The sequence below is a fragment of the Callorhinus ursinus genome, unplaced genomic scaffold (assembly GCF_003265705.2).
Source record: "Callorhinus ursinus isolate GAN/ISIS: 27379988/994484 unplaced genomic scaffold, GSC_fseal_2.0 scaffold13, whole genome shotgun sequence".
NCBI classification, from domain to species: Eukaryota; Metazoa; Chordata; class Mammalia; order Carnivora; family Otariidae; genus Callorhinus; species Callorhinus ursinus.
Genome location: NW_027397075.1, coordinates 19,401,210 through 19,419,938, shown reverse-complemented (window position 1 = coordinate 19,419,938; position 18,729 = coordinate 19,401,210). Strand labels below are relative to the sequence as shown.

Sequence of the window (18,729 nt, the reverse complement as noted above, 5' to 3'; positions counted from 1 at the left end):
TTGCATCTTGCTCCAAGGAAAGTATGGGCGTGACCTCCCTTTCCTCAAACTGTAAAAAACGGAATCCTACAGTAAAATCAAAGATCTATTTTTAAAAACGGGGTTGGGGGTGGGAGACAGACCTCCTGCAACTGTTACAAGTTATTTTGTAAAACAAACGATCAATCTGATGGCAAAGGGCCCCTTCCTGGGCTCAGACTATGTAACTAAAATAAATGACTGCATAAGCCAACACGTTTAAACAGTGTTTGCAGAGTGAATGCTGAATATAGAAAATTTTCAGTTTGCAGATTTCTAAATGGCTTATCTTTCGCGTGGCCTTCCTCAAGTCATAAGGCAACTAACTCTACAGGATGTTCACTAATGCTTTTAAAAGTACACACCACAGTTCTGAAAGGTTAAATAAATACAACAAAGTCACCTACTTTACTTAACGAGTCCCTGAGCTGCTTTGCTGAAATTCAGATCTTCAACCTTAAGTGAACAACTACATTTTGCTCACCTAACCATTTTTATCACATTTGCCAAGAACGACCCTAACAGGTTCTGTTCAGCGACACCAGTGTCTCAACATTTCCTTCAACATCATCACCTTTTAGACCCTTTCTCTTAATTGGCTGCTTCACTGAAACATCCCCCCTCCCGAATCCTAATAAGATATTTTCATCCTTTGGGGAGACACGTCACCCCCACTGGCAAGGTATGAGCTATACTAACCCAACGACAGAGTCGTGAGCTCATCAGGGGCAATGAGGGAGGCTGGACATGCAGCCATGCCAATTTATGGGCAACAGGGAGGAGGCACTGGAATAATTTCTGTAACCTAATCAATAAAATTCTACTGCTCCTTCCCTTCAAAACAATTTGAGGTTGCGGATATCTTCTGGGACATGAGCCAAACACAGCAGCACTTAGATTAAAAATGCTGATTCTATTTGAGGAGAAATTAAGTCACTTATGTCAGGGCAGAATGAAGAGAAATGGTACTATTCTAGAAGATTAAACCTGTGTCAAGTGAATTACAGGAAGAGTCACAGTGAAACAGAAAATTCCTGAATCTAAACTTTGAAATATAAAATCTTTAAATTTTACTATTTCAAGATAAAGTGTGTTTTCTTTTTTGGAGGGGGGAAGAGGAATTTCCTGGAACTACTAATCATTTTTAGGAGAAATAATTACGGTCTTAAATCAAATCGAATTGTGCTTTACACAACAGAATTTTAAGCTGAAGACTGAGCGAGAGGAAAACTGTGCTTTGAATATAAGTAAAAGTACCTTTCTCTTTCCTTGGAACCTTTGACACGGGAGTAGAGAACACAAACTCGTTTTTTGGTTCAGAGAGGTCGGGAAACGAGATGGCCTTGCTAGATCGAGTCCTTGTGCTGCGGGACGATTTTGGCGGTGCGGCTGGGGCAAGCCCCCTCTCTTCCAGGTCGTCAGTTTCCATAGCTGTCATTTCTTCATCAGTGTATTTTTCTGATACCGAACGTAATGCACATGTTTGGCTTGAATCTTCAGTCCTTTTTGTAAGCTTTTTCTTAGAGCCAGTCACCACAGCAAGTTCATTTGGCACTAAAGTGGATTTTTCTAAGGCTGTTTTTGCAACATCAGTCTTTCTTTTGGCTGGGGTCTTTCTTGCCGACCTCCTCTGGCTGCTGAAAGTTCCTGACCTCCTCTTGGGACTTTTCACTTCCTTGGCAGCCTTGGATCCGACATCTTCAGATGGATTAACTTTTCTTGGTCTACCACGTTTCCTAGGTCTACCAAACTCTGCCTGAAGACTCAGCTGCGATGAATCCAGTTTGGAGTCTTCTGTGACATCGAGTGTGCTACTTTCCCTCTTTTTAGGACCTTTGTCAGGCTTGACAGGTGGTGGCTGGTCCATGGGCTTTCCATCTGGTTTATGTCCTCTACTTTCAGCAGCTTCTAGATTAGCACTTCTCAGTTTTCGGGTACTTCCACTGGGACGTGCTACTTTATTAACTTTTAGATCTAGATCTATCATTTCAACACTTTCCGGAGAGTCTACAGATTTTTTAATTCCTTTAGGAGTCTTGGTAACAGACGAAAGCTTAGTTTCTCCACCTGGCTTATGTCCTGTCTTTTTAGAAGCTTCTAGAGTGGCACTTCTCAATTTTCGGGTACTTCCACTGGGACGTGCTACTTTACTAACTGTCAGATCTAGATCTACCATTTCAACACTTTCCGGGTACTCCACAGGTTTTTTAATTCCTTTAGGAGTCTTTTTTGTAACAGACGAAAGCTTAGTTTTTCCAGCAGCCGGTTCCAACAGCTGAGAGGGTTTTGCCCTCCTCAGTCTGCTATCTGGAGTAACCTCTAAGTCCTGTTCCATAGGACGATCACTTTCTAACATGTCCTGATTATCGTCTGTCCTTTTCCTTCCTCTCCTAGGAGTCACAGAATTTTGAGGTATTTGCAGGTTCTGAGATATAACTTTGACATCAGAACAGGCACCTTCAAAAGCCCCAGAAATTTCTTTCCTTTTCCGAGTCCTCCTATCCAAAAGGCCCAGGCTGTCAGGAGTAGCAACAGCTACGGACTCTTCCTGTTGTGCTGATTGGACACGTCCTCTCCTGCGAGTTCTGGAGGAAATCGTGTCATCAAGCTGGCTCACGTTTATAGTCACTGTACTTGCTTCCTGAACAGTCTTCAACGTAGATTTGACTACCTTGGTGACCTGCTGGCTTATTAAAGGTATGTTTTCGTGAATGGACTGCTGTTCCGCTGTATCTGAAGTAATTTCTTTACTTCTTGTGTCTTTAATTATATCTAGTAAATTTTCTGCGATTGCTACTTTAATTGGTTCAGGCACATATGGTAAGGTCTCTACCTTCTGGGACTCCTGATCACTAGTCAGGACCGTTGGCAACTCTGCGTCGTGTCCACCGTTTTCCTCACTGCATACATGTTTTTCCTCAGCTACTGTGTTTGCCGCTGGAGCTAACACATTAGATGCTGCAGAATCACCTGTCTCTAATTCTCCTTCTTCACCTTCCAATATCAAGGTAAAGTTGCTCTGAGCCCCAAAAAGTTCCCCGTCTACTTCGGCAACGTCACACTCAGCAGAGTCTTTGTTATCAGGTAAGTCACAAAATTGTTGCTCAATGGTATCAAAATTATATTGGAGCTTAAGAGTCCCTGAGGGATACAACTCATTAAATGAAAGACTCCTAGCCTCGTGTTCTGAATCTTGAACTCCGAGCTTTTCATGTTCAGTCACCTACAATGAATTAAAGATAAGAGACTGGTTAAAGAATTTTAACGTGTACATTTATTTTAGCCTAAAGCATACAGTTTTTTAATAATCATCTCACCCTTGGTATATGAATTGTTAAACATAAACTACGTTTGATATGGCACATACTTATGGGCTTATTTTATAAAAATATCCATTTAAGCAATCAGAGATTATTACTTGGTCAAAATAACTAGACAGAAAAAGATTTTGAGATTCTGAATGGAATTAAAATAGAAATCCCGCATTTCCTTAGCTAAAAAAGACAGTCTTTACAAAACCCTGAAAATTACTATGATGCTAATTTTAAGGACTTATTCTGTTCTCACCCGAAAAAAAACATTAACTGGAGAAAAAGACACAACCCCCAAATTGTGTTTTAATGGTAATCCCCAAAATCCCTAACTAACCACACTTTTTCTAAACAGCATGATCCCCATAAGGTTGAAGAAGAATTCACCTACATAAGCTCCCTTGGGCTAGACTCAATCCTCTTCCCTTTGCTGGGGCTGCATAAACCATGAAATTCCTAAGGCTTTCAAGTTCAGTACCTCTCCTGCAAGGGTTTGGTGGAAGAAGGAATGGTCCTTGCATTTACCTTTTGGTAAGGGAGGGGGAGAAAAAGGAGGAGGTAGAAAGTAACAGAGAGATCTCCTGACCAAGAAGGTAGAACATTACCACCCACCTAGACAATGACATTTTCCCACTCCCCACACATTCAGTGAGATGAAGACTGGAAATACCCAGAAATGAGGATTCTCACTCATACCACGCCCACAATTTTTATTAGCTTCCCGGCTGAAGTAAGGGGACTTTATCCATCTATTTTACAGTGAGAATACTCATGAAAATGAATATGGACAACCATGACACTTATGATTTAAGAAACTTCCCAAATACTATACAATCACATTTCTATAAATTAGAAGTGGTTTGTTTTTTTTAATCTTACATTCATTTATCATATAAAGTTGCCTGTTGATATTAAAAGAAACATGGTGGAATTTTTAGAAACCATAATTCATATTAAGTACAAAAAAAAAAAAAGGAAAGGAAAGAAAGAAAGACAGAAAAGAAATCCTTTCTTGTGTTATAGAAGTTAAACCCCAGCCAGCTAATGAGCACTCTCCTACAAGTATGCATGGGGGAACAATCCTATCTAACTGTATTCAGTTATTTTCAAATGCTCTGAATAGTTTAGTTGTCATACTTTTCTCTGGAGTAGCCAGTATCTGTTTTCTCATGGCTAAAAGAACTTTCATTTGAACCAGATACTAAGCATAAATTAAACTGTTAGAATTCTGACTTCTTTAACATAGCTTTTTGGTGGTCACGAAAAACAATTTCTCACTTAAAGGATGTGTTCTTTTATAATCCACAAAATATTTACATGCTTTTTTCTAACGCACATTAAAAAGAGGTTTTTATACAACAGTCAAATAAATGAATACATTAGGTTTAAACTATCATTTGAAACCTAACTAAACCAAAACTAACAACAAAGTAAAAAATTAATTTTTTACATGAATTTCTTGAGGATCAGGAGGATCGTCACAAACAGGAGGCTTTTCTTCCGCTAAGTCAACACTTGCTTTCAGGACATCAAGTTCTACTTTGTGATCTTCCTGTAAGTTCAATGTTATTTCCTGGTCAGGCTTATTTTCGGAGATCACAGGACTTTCAGGGACAGCAAGCCCAGAGTCTCCACTATCACCGTGCACATCAGCCAGAGCTGAAAGGAAAACAAAAAGACACACACACTGAGAAGCAAGAGAAAGGCAAAGGCCATACTGCACTTGAGAACATTTCCTTGAAAAACTGTCCTATTGCCCAATAGTTTCTAACTTCTTACAGGGGAAAAGCCTTATGAGGGTTTACATATTAATCCCATCTCTTCAGTATCCAATTTAAACAATACGTATCTGCTTTCTACAAACACATGGAAGATAAATTTTACACTTAAAAATGACAATGGTGGGTTTTTTTTTGTTTTTTTTTCCAACTTAGGTATAATTCCGGCCCTTACTGTGAAACTTCAGTATAATGACAAGAGGGACCTGCAGTCTGGGCTGTATCTCACTGTGAAAAGGACTAGGTATCTCTCTTTTGGCAGAAAGCATCCAAATGGCCAAAAATATACTCTACCATTAAAGAAAAAACAAAAAACCTAGAGGGGAGCTGAGGGAGGGTGACAGCTCATTAAAAAAAATAAATCCTCATCTTTTACATTCCTCTTTGACTAAGTTTTCTATGTCATTAGCACTCATAGTTTAATGTCATTTGGGTTTGTGAACGACACCCAAAGCATTTTGGGGTGGAGGGGGGGGGGAGAATCTGACTAAATCAAAACCCTTTAGTGTTTAACAAAAATCAGTAAAAAGGTTTTTGGGGTTTTTTTAAGTGACCCTAAGATCAAGACCTGAGCTGAGATTAAGAGTTGGATGCTTAACAGACTAAGCCATCCAAGCACCCCAATAAAAAAGTGAAACAAACAAACAAAAAAAACCAAGGAAAAAATATTTGCATGCTTTTAACAGATAATGGGCCTGGTATCCCTAAAATACAAAGACAGCTTATAAAACAAAATGAGGGAAGTTTTTCATCTGTCCGTTTGGCAAAGAGGAGTGGGAAAATAAGCACTTTACCTTCCAATTATCAGTGTGTGAAAGAATGAAGTCATTGGATTGAAAAAACAAAATCAAATGAATTCTACATATTTGTTAATTTCCCTAGAGCAAATGCAGTCATCTGTAATTATTTTCCACTAATAAAAAGCCAATCTTGGCCTTAAGTTAAAAAACAGAAGTTGCCCCATGTAGATACTGGAGTCCCAGAAGACAGAAAAGCAGATACGCCGCCTGGCTGGGGACTGGTAATTGATTTTACTCTTCTTTGATGTTCTGAAGGAAAATATGTCCACAAAAACCATTCTAAGACGTCTACTTTTAGACCACAGAGCGCCTCACAAGCAACTCATTGCTCTGATACATCTCCTTAGAACACAAGGCTACTTACAGCTATGGAACCTGATCAAAGAGTAAGAACTGAGGTAAGAAAACTCTTAAAACACTAAAATAATTCTTTTTTGTTGTTTCTTTTTGGGGGGGGAGGGGAGAGAGTGCGTGTGCACTCATGTGTGAGCCGGGGAGGGGGTTGGGGACTGGCAAGGGAGAGGAAGAATCCCAAGCAGACGCCATGCTGAGCACAGAGCCTGATGCAGGGCCCCACCCCACCACCCTGAGGTCATGACCGGAGCCAAAATCAAGAGTCAGATGCTTAACCGACTGAGCCACTCTGGTGCCCCTAAAATGAAATTAATTCTAAAGTCAAAATAATACACACATTGACTGTTACCTGCTCTAAATGCAGAGGTGGTCTCAACAGATACTAGTCCTTCGTCTACAACTGGTACCTGGGATTTCAGTGTGAGGATTTTCCTTTAGAAACAGAAATACGTGCATTAGTGCTGAAGAAGGTCCCAACTGCTCTGCTCTGCTACATGTCATTTTGGTAATAAAAACCGAGGTTCGGAGAACTTACTACCACCAAAGTTCATTTTAAATAACACTATAAAATTTATAAGTGAATTTAGAAACAAGTAATGCTGTATTTGGTATTCCCACTTTCTAATTTGCATGGCTTTCAACTACAAATAAAATTATTTTAAAATGCTGGTCAATATAAATTACACGTATGCCAGTTTTTAATTATCTGTGGGCACATTCTTAAGTCTATCAGATATTATGGAGTATTTCCTATATACTCAGTAAAATCAGGTTCAATATTTTAGTATTAACTGGAAAGAGTATGAAAAAAGACTCACAGTAGGAGACCAATGGAACCTGTATTAAGCCACTTGGTGAAATTAAGTTCTGGAAATATGGGGACAGTGATCCCTTCCTATTCTGAATAGGCCCTTTCCCAAAACCCAACAAAAGCGTGATTTTTTTTTTTAAATGGGACAAATAAAATTATAAAATAAATTCAAGAACAAACATGCATTTGGAATATATACTTATTTTATATATGATTTTTTTTTTAAAAGATTTTGAGAGAGAGCATGAATGTGGGGGGGAGAGGGAGAAGCCGACTCCCTGCTGAGCAGGGAGCTTGATAAGGGGCTTAATCCCAGGACCCTGAGATCATGACTTAAGCTGAAGGCAGACACTTAACTGGCGCCCTTATAGATGTATTTTTAAGACTTATCTCCATCTCACAATGTTAGGATAACCAAGAAGCAACAACTAATACATTTATATTTAAAAAGGACATAGGCTTGTCATGATGGTGACGATTCGCCTAGATTACCAGTAACCACAAAGTTTCTTGTCATGTGATTACTTTTTGCTTTGCAACTGTTGCAATTCTCCATCAAACCCACTGCAATACTATTTTCATTAAAATTCAAGAAATATTAGAAATAAATAAACAATCTAGATAATCCTTTATAGTTTCCTCCCACTTTTTCTATGGAGGCCTGGCAAAGATTGCAGCTGATCAGGATTTCTTTTCTCAGAAGTGAAGCATATGATCGGGTTCAATGTAGGAGATGTGACTATTACGATAGTGATTTTTGTGGGTGGTGTGTGAACTCCCTCAGGACTTACAAAGCAATGAACCACTTACAGTATCTTAAATGACCATGTTTTATAAGGATTAATCTCAGTAAATCACCCTTACTACACTTAACAATAATCAAAGTTGCAACTTTATGGTATCCTCTACAACAGTGTTGCTCCAAGTCCTGACACGCAAGGTGTCCAGCCTTGCAACAAGAGAAGGAGATTTTGCCAGAATGGCAGTCAATCACTTCACTGATGAGTTGAGCTGACTTTCAGCAAAGGAAGTGATGTACTGGTTTTTAGAGTCTAATACAAGTTGCCTGTCTTGTTGCAACCACAAACTATTTGGGGCCTGGCCTCAAGCTCTTAGACCCCACTGAGCAGCATCAGGCTGGTGGACCCCACATTGTCTAGTACAGTGCCTGAATGTACAAACACTGAATAAAACTAATAGTTCAAGCAGTCATTACAAATGAAAACCTTTGCTGGAGTCTTGTATTCACCACATGGCAGGGAGCACAAATGCCTCTGAGCCATGTCCCCTATACTCCATCTTGATGCCGTAGGAGACCCACTTCATCAACCCGAAACCAGGAGGGCTTCAACAAGTATAGAATCACCAAAGAATATAAAAGGAGATCTGCCTCACTTCATCATGACTTTGTATATTCAGGAAGTACCTAGTATCGTTCTAAGACTTCACAATAACTACTATGTAACACACACTTGTACAAATGAACGTCCTTCACAACAGAAACCAGTACCAAAGCGGGAATGCCCAAGATCTGAAAAAAAAAAAAAAGCTCATCTACGCACAGAATAGGAAGCTTCCGGCTCACCATCTCCTCATACTTTGAGCACGAGCACCTCTCCCTGCTTAGCTTACCCGTCGTGGGCTGGCGGAGCACAGAGGGAAGCTCCACCTCCTGGAATGGGGCGCAAGGGACTGAAGTCTGCAAGCACCTCCTCTGCAACCAAGAGGTCCTTTGTCTTCGCGTCGTCTACAGTGCCTACGAATCAGCAAGAAGGATATTTACCATCACTTATGCCAACTGTTTAGCGAGTACTCATGATCTTTCTTGGATGACTACTTTTTAACAAGCTTGCTGGATCTGCTCTTTTGTACTTTTAGGTTTACTCCGTTGGCCTCAGAATGCCAACAGGTCTTTCGAATAGCCCGAGCCCAGCCCGGGAGTCCCCGTACCCTACCGCTTCCCCCACTTGAGACTTAACATGCAAGTGCTGTACATAGAGCAACTCAGTCCTCGACAATCCAAGTGGGGGGACCATTATCCCCATTTTACAGATGAGGACACAAAAGCACACAGTTATACTGCTTATCCCAGGCCGTGTAAGTAGCTGAAATTCACAGCTAGCCTGTTTCACCCTATATTTCGTGCTATATAATCCCCCACGAAAACAATACAAGTTTCTATTTGAGACTGCCTCATCTTTTTAGGAATAATCAATGAAGATACTGCCATGAACATCCTCATCTGTTTTATCATTCAACTATTTTGGTGGAAGAGAGCACATCTGGACTGATGTACACTTGTAGACAGATGCTATTCACGAGGACAGTCCTAGGCTCTTGGAGCAATAATGCTTGTGTTTATTATACAAAGACATCACAGCCCCAAAGAAACCAGTATGACAGAGATTTTTATTGAAGTATTTAGTTTTACAGATTTAAAGATAGGAGTTACCTTTAAATGTGCTTGTTAAAACCGTGCAGGGCTATGAAACCAAAAATAGACTAAATTTTCTGATCTGATTTTTTTTTTTAAGATTTTATTTATTTATTTGACAGAGAGAGAGAGCACAAGTAGGCAGAGAGGCAGGCAGAGGGAGAGGGAGAAGCAGGCTCTCCGCTGAGCAAGGAGCCTGATGCGGGACTCAATCCCAGGACTCTGGGATCATGACCTGAGCCGAAGGCATACGCTTAACCGACTGAGCCACCCAGACACCCCTTCTGATCTAAGCCGAGTCTCTCCCCTCTCTCTGGTGTTTCCCTGGCCCCTTCTATGCCTCCTAAAGGAATGCTTTTCCAACTACACTGTAAATGCTTGTTTATGTATCTAGTCCACGAGGCTCTAAATTACTTGCAGGCAGGGGCAGGCTCCTCAACACGGAGCACACACACAAGGGGAGCCTACCTGTTCTCCACATACATTAGGGGCTCAAAATCTTTTTAATATAGAAGTAAACTTAAAGACTCTAAATTCATGGGCCTCTGGATATCTGTATGGATCATCCAGTGATGATTTTGATTATTCTGAAAGATAGGGATGGTGAAAAGAAGTGACTGACCTGGTTTCTGAGCAGCTTTCTAGAAAGTTGAGGCTGCTGGACAAGTTAGAAACTGTAATAACAACCCAGATTGGAGGATTAGTAATTACTACTTCTCACAGCTACAATATGGCCTTAAGGCAGATGTGTGCATTGTGTCTAGAACCTAGTACACTGGGATCCTGTAATTATTTAATCCTGATGCTTTTCTTATGGTGGAAAGAATTCTACACATTTTTTGAATATCTGGAAAGGAGGTCTTACCCGTTTGTTTCTCTAGGTCTGGAGGAGTCACTTCTGATTCAAGCACATCTTTATCACTGTCCTTCTCAGTCGGTTCAGTTAAATTAATAATGAGTTCTGTGGAAGTGCTCTCTGGCCTCGAGGCCACGAAAATATCTTCCAAGTCTCCTGGTGACGGTGCATCCTGATACTCCAAAGTGGTCTGGTCTGACCTGGTGGAGGCACCGCTACTTTCTTGGCTCATATCCAGTTTCTCCAAACTCTGGGAAGGGGTATCCTGGGACCTCACTTCCACTTCCTGAGGGTCCTTTTCAAGACTACTCAGGGAAAAGGCTGTTGTCTTGGCTTTGCTCTTCAGCCATTTGCTTTTTGCTGGACCTCCACATTTATGGAGAGGTGTAGTAACAGAGAGTCTTGTTTTGCTGTCATCTGCACCCTGTCAAGTAAAAGGTTTTGGGGGAAAAAAAAAATTTACTAGGAGAAATCATTAGAGTCTAAGCTCTCCATCTCCAATCAATAGTAACTGATTACTTACATCCTTTTCATGTTTGGTATTTCTCTAGATTCTCTTCTCAGTCAAAACTCATTTATTCTAAATCCATTCTCTCCAGATATATGAAAGTTAATGGTTGTTAATGTTCCCTGATTGGGAATAAAACGGTATTTCCAAAAGACTAAGACACAGACTAGGCAAGATGACCCACTACCACCAAATGGTTTCCTATTAACCCACGATGGAGCTCTGACCGCAGACTGTCTCAACAGACACCCGATCAGGAGCTTAGGAAGAGAGCCGACACAATATGAGGTATAAAAAAAAAATAAATAAAATAAAAAACATGGACTAAGAAATTTGGAGGTCTTGACTGTAGTCCATTTCTGCCACCAAATAGCCATTTGATTACAGGCAATTTGCTTGGTGCTTCTGGGCCCTATTTTAAAACTTCAGTTGTAAAGGATTGGTTTGGCTTGGTCACTCAGTGCCATGAGATTTTTACTGAACCAGTGTTTTCTGATTTCATGCTATCTGTGAGACTGTATATAAACATCTACAGTCATATTGATTTATGTGGGGCACCTGGGTGGCTCAGTTAAGCATCTGATTTTGGGTCAGGTCATGATCTCTGGGTCCTGGGATTGAGGCCCGAGTCAGGCTCCCTGCTCAGTGGGGAGTCTGCCTCTCCCTCTGCCCCTCCTCTGGCTCATACTCTTTCTCTCCCTCTCTCTCTCAAAAAGAAAACTGATTTTTTCGACTTTTTACTTATAAAAGCTAATATATTCTTAATTTGTACCAACTATTATCAAACTTACTCCAGGAATCCGTTTTGTGGCCATGCCTTCTTCCATAAATGAAATTCTAGTTTCCTTAAGTCGTAAAGGAGGGGTAACGGACCTTCCAGGTGACAGAGAGGGAGAGGGCAAAGGTGGCGTTCGAAGACCAGACCTTAAGATGGACTGAGGAGTGAACTCGGCAAATCCAGAGGAAGTAACTGACATGGCCAAAGTTTTAGCTCTCTGCGACAAAGAACGAATGGAATTCCACCATTAATGTCTGTAAAAGCCACTTACATAAGGACAGACAAAGGTCAACTGAGTCACAACATACTCAACTCCAACAGAACATCAATAAAAAGTTTTTTTTACGGATTACTGGAAAGAAAGTACAAAATTCTACTCAAGAGGTTTCTATACATAAGGCTACAAAACATAAAACTACATCCACAATCATTCTTTTAAGGTCCTGGTTATTCCCAGTTTAATAACTTAGAGAGTGCAGAGATAAATTATTTAATGGGTGCCTACAAAACTTTAGTTAGGTAAAGAGACAGGACAGTGTGTGCAGAAAAGAACCAAGCTTAATTATAGCAAGTTAATACAAATGATAAGCCTGACTTTAAGAATGTTTTATAAGAGATATAATTTCATCTCATGAATCCAACAGTAACTCATGACTTATGAGAATCCTGAAGATTTACCAGAATTAATAAAAATAATTAGCACAGAAACTATTTAGCAGCAATAATTCCTTCACTTCACTTCTCTGAAGGATTAGCAAGCAGATGGTTGTATTCCATTAGATCACTAAATTCCGTTAGATCCGTTACAATATTATACTGATTTTTTTTTTTCAAGATTGTTTTTGGTAGCAGACACAAAATTATTCCTTGATTTAGAGAATACAAAATGTAATTTTTTTAATGGATAAAAACAGGAATCACAGCCTTGGAAAGTATCAGGCACTTAAAAAGCTCACCAATCTTCTTTTCCACTTGTTTTAATAACTATTTTAGGACTGACATTTGTTGAACTATCTTTTTTTCACCTTGTAAGGTAAGAATCAGGGGCACCTGGGTGGCTCTGCTGGTTAAGTGTCTGCCTTTAGCTCAGGTCACGATCCCGGGGTCCTGGGATCGAGTCCCATGTCAGGCTGTCTCAGCGGGGAGCCTACTTCTCCCTTTCCCTCTGCCCCTCCTCCCCTGCTTGTTCTCTCTCTCTCATAAATACAATTAAAAAAAAAAAAGAAAAAGAATCCCCTGGCTTCACTCTCCATGCTGAATATGCAGAAACAATGGAAAGAAATGAAAGTAGGGCGCTTCGGGACTCAATCCAGGATGCTGGGCAAGTTGTCAGCGCACAAGTGCTGTGAAACCATTCTAACAGGATGGGAAAAGGTGCCCACTCCCCGCCACCACAAGTCTAGTTTTGTGGTTTCCCAGCTAATGATTTATCAGAGATGGTGGAGGAAAAGGAATTAAGACAGATATACTGCTAGTAAGAAGGAGTAACAGAGTGCAGTTTCATCTAAGGAGAGAATTTAAATAAATAAAAAAAGAAACCAGAGAACTAAAAGCTTATGACAGAGGGGCGCCTGGGTGGCTCAGCTGGTTGAGTGTCTGCCTTCGGCTCAGGTCATGATCCTGGGATCGAGCCCCACATCAGGCTCCCTGCTCCGCAGGAGGCCTGCTTCCCCCTCTCCCACTCCCCCTGCTTGTGTTCCCTCTCTAGCTGTATCTCTCTCTGTCAAATAAATAAAAAATAAAATCTTTAAAACAATAAAATAAAAAAAAAAGCATATGACAGAAGGAAGAAGTAACAGCAAAATGGTAGCAGAAATGGTGGTGGTGGGGGGGCAAACCCAAGAACACGAAAGCTTTTCTTCAAAGGTTTTAAGGTTTCAACTTGTAATAACCATAGAGACCTTGGATTACCCTCAGAACAACTATGTAATTGTTAACCTTGAGTACATCAGGTAAGCACAAAAGGTAAATGTAGGAAAATCCTATTGAAGAAAATGTAAAGATACAATAAACGTTATAGAAAGGTAACTCCCCCCAAACAGGCTTAATGCTGTCCATTACCCAGAGATATCAGTAAGAGATAGCTTACTTCTCCCTGCTGCTTGACACGTGAGAACTTCCTAGTTTCACTATGAACGTAGTTATGCAATACTCACCTTCACCACGAAAGGAGTTTCAAGTACACGTAATTCTACAGTCCTGGAAGGACTGTGATGTGATCCTTTGAACAATGAACTGGATGCCAGGTATAAAGGAGATCTTTTGGGGGTTTGCTGAATAAGTCCCAAACGCTGACAAGGCTGGTGCACAGGATGAACGACCAAATCCAGCGGTCTGTAATCACAGTACAGGCACACAGTACACAGAAAGGCCCAGGTAACTAACTTATTGAGTTATGGTGGAAAAAAACCCAAAAAATTTATCATGCCATGTAATTAGACTTCTATACTCACTGGCAAATATGGTAACCACATGAAATTATAAGTTCAGTCAGGATGTTAATATAATGCCATTACTTCAAAAAGTCAGAAAATTAATTCAGTAGTAAAACTGAGAATTAGGAATTCTAGGTAACAATTAAAAAAAAAAAAGCTCTAGTCCCCCGCCCTCCCTCTCACCAATATTCACTGATAAAATAAATTCATTTGCTACAATTCTTTACGAACACAAAAAATTCCTTTTATCTACATGTGACGTACATAATGAATATTGGTTTGCTTTACTTTTAGGGTTTTTATTGCAATAAGACTGAGCACCAACACACACAAAAAGTTATTTTTTCAAATTAATGAGGTCAGTGACAAAATGGAATCTCCAGATTCTGCTGGTTTTCTGTAATGTCCTGATGTAATTCATACAAATGATAAAACTGATCTCATCGATAACTTGTATTAAGCATGCACAGTCCCAAGAATTTAAAAACTTAATTCACAGATAAAGAATTTAAACTTGAAAGTGAAATTTTCAGGTTACAATTTCTGATGGATCCTTTGCATAGGCAATTTTCTAATGAATAGTCTATTTTATGGTCATATTTCCTAGCAATACAAACAACACATTTTTACTTCCCCAAAATGACTCTGTGCTCTGTGGTTCAGCTGAAAATGACCAGAAAGGTCCAGCATGTCCCAGTGCCCAGGAATAAAAACTCCCCATGGCTGTACCTTCCTTGTCCTTCTTCACAAATGGGATGGCAGATGAACACAGATCACAGATGGGTGCTTTAAGACCCAAGCTGGTGCCCGGTGCCCGGTGGGAAATATTTACAGGAAGCATTTCCTTAACCCTTACTGCTTGTTATTCTGTACTAAACACAGCTTTGAGATTTCCACCAAACCAAAAATATCCCATCAGGCCACTAACATTTGTTTCTTTATTGTCTGTTCTAATTCTTCTTTCCCTTTTCTACCTCATTTGTGTTCAAAATCTGTATTTGTAAACCGTTTGCTCACTTTTACACTGAACTACCCCAAATTGGAATTTTGTTAATTGCCTCGCACTGTGTTAGTATTCATGTTCAAGGTGTTCAATCATTTATGAATGACTGCTTCTCAAAAGCAGGGCCTGTCCAACAAAGGTACCTACTGAGTAAAAACAAAATTCTTATACTAATAAGAATACTTCTAAACACTAAATACTAAAACAATTATCAGGAAAAGTATTTTTTTATTATATTTTCTTTAAAAATGTTAAATACTGCATCAGAGCTTAGGAGTTCCACAAATCTTTGAGCATGATACACATTAGTAATGCGTTTCAGATCATACACATACACAAAACACACACTGCACAGAACAGCACGTAGCCTTATTGTATGCAGTGCCCAGTGATGTCACCTCTGCTATTCCACTGAAAGATACGCTAGTCACAATCAAGTTTACTTACTACCCACTAATGCAAACCAGTCTGAAAAACAGAATTAGGGAATGGAATGATTTCTATAAAAATAAATATTCACACCTCAATTGACTTTCTTCCATCTGAGTTAATCATAGCTTTGTAGGATTCTCATAATACTTCTTTTTCTTTAGGACCTTAGGTCATTAGTCATGAATCTGAAAACTTTTATTATTGCTCCCTTCCTGAACCCTAGATCTAGTAAAGTACAAAGGGACTGAGAAAAAGTGACTTGTGGGGAAAAATTGGAACACTACTCTAGGAAAACAGAATGATAATAATAACGACTTTTATTTGAAATAATCTTCCTGATAATTAAAGGAAAACATCAATCTAAGTAAATCTAAATCCCCCAAACAGTAAACCCTTTCATGCTTTGAAAATATGCCCACTCTAAACAGCTTTGGCTCCAACTGTTTGTAAATTATTAACTTACTCTGAGTACCTTATTCTATTGTAAATTCAGATCATTTTATTCTCAAAAGTAACGCAATTTTGTTATTGAAATTTATAATAATCACGAGCATGCTATTAAAGACAAGGAAGCAAATATTAGGAGACAGTTGTTTGTTCTCTGCTATTGAGGATATGAACACCTATTTCAACTATCCAATACTCTTAAATGAAATACAATCACAATTTCATCTTGGATGGAAAACTTCGACTTAATTATTTACTTTTCTAATACCACAGTTTAAGTTGTACAAGTATTACTGATCTGAAGCCATGGAAGGCATTTTAGTGGGCTCTGTTGTACAGGAGAAAGTTTCAATGAGCCGACCAAGATTAGTTACGAATTCTAAAAATAACCTGCATTCAGGGATCAATCAACAAGTAAGTGATATGAAAAGCAGCAAGTTAACAGTTTACTTTGCTCATGATTTTTAATAAAACAAAATTTGCTTCTTTTCTCTAAGCAGTCTGAAATCATTAAGCCAAAATTCTAAGTAGGTTAGCAGCTGGTGCTAAAATTACTACGCTACTTTCCAAATTATAAAAAAAAAAATTAAAAGCATTAAAAACTCACTCAAGAATTTAAAATACTGTAACATTTTAAAGATAATTAAAAATGACAGTGTAATTATTGTCTAACATTGTGATTTTAAAATGATTTAACTAAGTCTTACCTAGAAACCTTTTGTGATGCTTTTAAAATTGGTGTTCCAACAAATGCCTCAGGCACTTGTGGATGTGGGAGAGGAGATGGTTCTCTTTTAGGACTACAAAGAAAATAAAAATGTAACTGTTCAGCATGTATTACGAAGAGTATAAAAATATGCTTTAAGAAGGTGGGATGAGCTTGGAGGGGAGGGCTCTCACTTTTTACTTTGTACATTTCTTCTTATTTACAAATTGCAATAAATATAATTGCTTTTAAAGTTAAAGACCAAAAAAAACCCAAAAAAAACAAAAACCTCTTCTTACTATAAAAATAGTCAACATAGAGGAGTTTTTCCTTTTTACACAGACTAATAAACTCCAAGGCTGGACGGTTGCTGACCGCTTCTGATACCGGGAAAGGTTAGCGAGCGGCAACACCGTAACAGGTGTAAGGAAAGCATACCTCTTGTGGGCTGAGGGGCCACCTTTAGGTTCAGTACATGCCCAAATCTCTCCAATTTTAGACAACACATTACTGATGAAAGCAGATCTTGTTAACACAGCCCCTGTTGCAGCTTGCTTTGTAACAGTGGACAATGGTTGGGGTCTAGAAACTGTAAGGCAAAGAATGCAGGGTTTATTTCCTCTCTAACACCAGGATTTTACTAGAAGATGAATATGAAAGAGGGACTGGGACACGGGGCTCACAAGATAAGAGGCAGTTACAGAACAGGTTATACTTAGTTCAGAAACATCTATGCAGAAATGTAACAACTTGCGGCTTTTGGAGGCAGTGAAAAAATTACCGTACATGTTCTCTAACAGTTGGACAGGAGTGTCCAAGAGAAATAAAACGAGTTTCTTATTCTGTACTACACTGCTAAGTCAACTATAAAATCCTCCCAGAAAGCACTACATTTGGTGGGAGTGGCCCAGTTTAAAAAAAAAAAAAAGCACCATAGTAATGAATCAAAGCAAAAGTTAGGTAAATATAAGAGAACAATGGTTTCAGGAGGTAATCACCTGATGTCCTTTCTCACCCAGTACTTTACAATAGTTTTCAATCAAATCTTACCTTCTCGAAGAACAGGTGATGTGGACAGATGGTAAGGCTTAGCTTGCTCAATGGCTAATCTTCGCTGGATTTTAGGAAGGACTTTCCCATATTGCTCTACTATAGCATTTCGAACCTCTGATCTCTCCCGCAAACGAGGATCACGATCATTCTATTGAACATGCCGTCATTGGTGAAAATTTAATCTTTAAAAGCACTATGTTTATGTATTTACCATTTAAAACACTAATTCTGAATACCTAAGACTATCTTCCTTCTCCCTACACATGCATTCTTCCACACCAAGGACCTCCTACACACACGTGACTGCATTATCAGTCCTCATCCGTCCGTAAGTTCCATCCCTCCCCGCCCCCGGCTCGAGTCTTCACCACGACTAACAACAATGATCATCATGTACCAAGCATCTACGGGTCAGGGGACAGATCACGTCAGACACACCTGTGCGCATCCCCACAAAGAGACAGTGTCATTTTACTGATGAAGAACCAAGGCTCAGAGAATGTGTTCCAAGGGCAAAGCACAAAAAAGAATCCGTCTGAGCACTACGTAACTCCCACTGCTCCTCTACCTCTTCCTCTCGTTCCCCCTGAGTGAAGTGGTTAGTCTGGCAAGACTGTGGGCAGTTATCTAAATAGAAATGGCATATGTACAAGCATTCGGTTAAGTAGTAATACTGCCCTGTTCCCAACGTGCTAGAGAAGGTCAGACGAGGGTTCTCCAAGCTCAAGAGGATACGAAGAACCCAGTGGTTACCAAACTAGAAACTCTCACACAACAAAATTACCACCTCTCCTTACTCTCTTGTCCCCCATAATGAAACACGTTTCACTATACCGAAAAATTGGTCTTCAGAGTTTGGTTCAGCCTCAGGGCAGAAACGTAATTGGCACGCTGCAGGTAGTGAACTAGAAGGAATTCGTGATTCCGAACGTTGGTGCTGGACTGCAAAAATCTCACCAGGCAGTCCTAGGAAGAACCAAAAACACTCATCAGCTACTCACTTCT

At 39.6% G+C, this 18,729-nt stretch overlaps 1 protein-coding gene across 5 annotated transcripts in view; it reads right to left on the bottom strand.

Annotated features, from left to right (window-relative positions):
- The window catches only part of AHCTF1 (AT-hook containing transcription factor 1), a 77,694-nt gene that overhangs the window by 5,248 nt on the left and 53,717 nt on the right, over window positions 1–18,729 (bottom strand). For all 5 annotated transcript variants that reach the window (XM_073899885.1, XM_025878097.2, XM_073899886.1 and 2 more), the window contains 11 exons: window positions 18,559–18,690; window positions 17,722–17,872; window positions 17,110–17,260; window positions 16,673–16,765; window positions 13,805–13,982; window positions 11,662–11,865; window positions 10,372–10,786; window positions 8,705–8,828; window positions 6,611–6,693; window positions 4,780–4,988; window positions 1,276–3,241 (listed from right to left, as the gene is read on the bottom strand). In XM_073899885.1, the coding sequence (XP_073755986.1) occupies window positions 1,276–3,241; window positions 4,780–4,988; window positions 6,611–6,693; window positions 8,705–8,828; window positions 10,372–10,786; window positions 11,662–11,865; window positions 13,805–13,982; window positions 16,673–16,765; window positions 17,110–17,260; window positions 17,722–17,872; window positions 18,559–18,690 (3,706 nt within the window). The remainder of the gene's footprint in view (window positions 1–1,275; window positions 3,242–4,779; window positions 4,989–6,610; window positions 6,694–8,704; window positions 8,829–10,371; window positions 10,787–11,661; window positions 11,866–13,804; window positions 13,983–16,672; window positions 16,766–17,109; window positions 17,261–17,721; window positions 17,873–18,558; window positions 18,691–18,729) is intronic.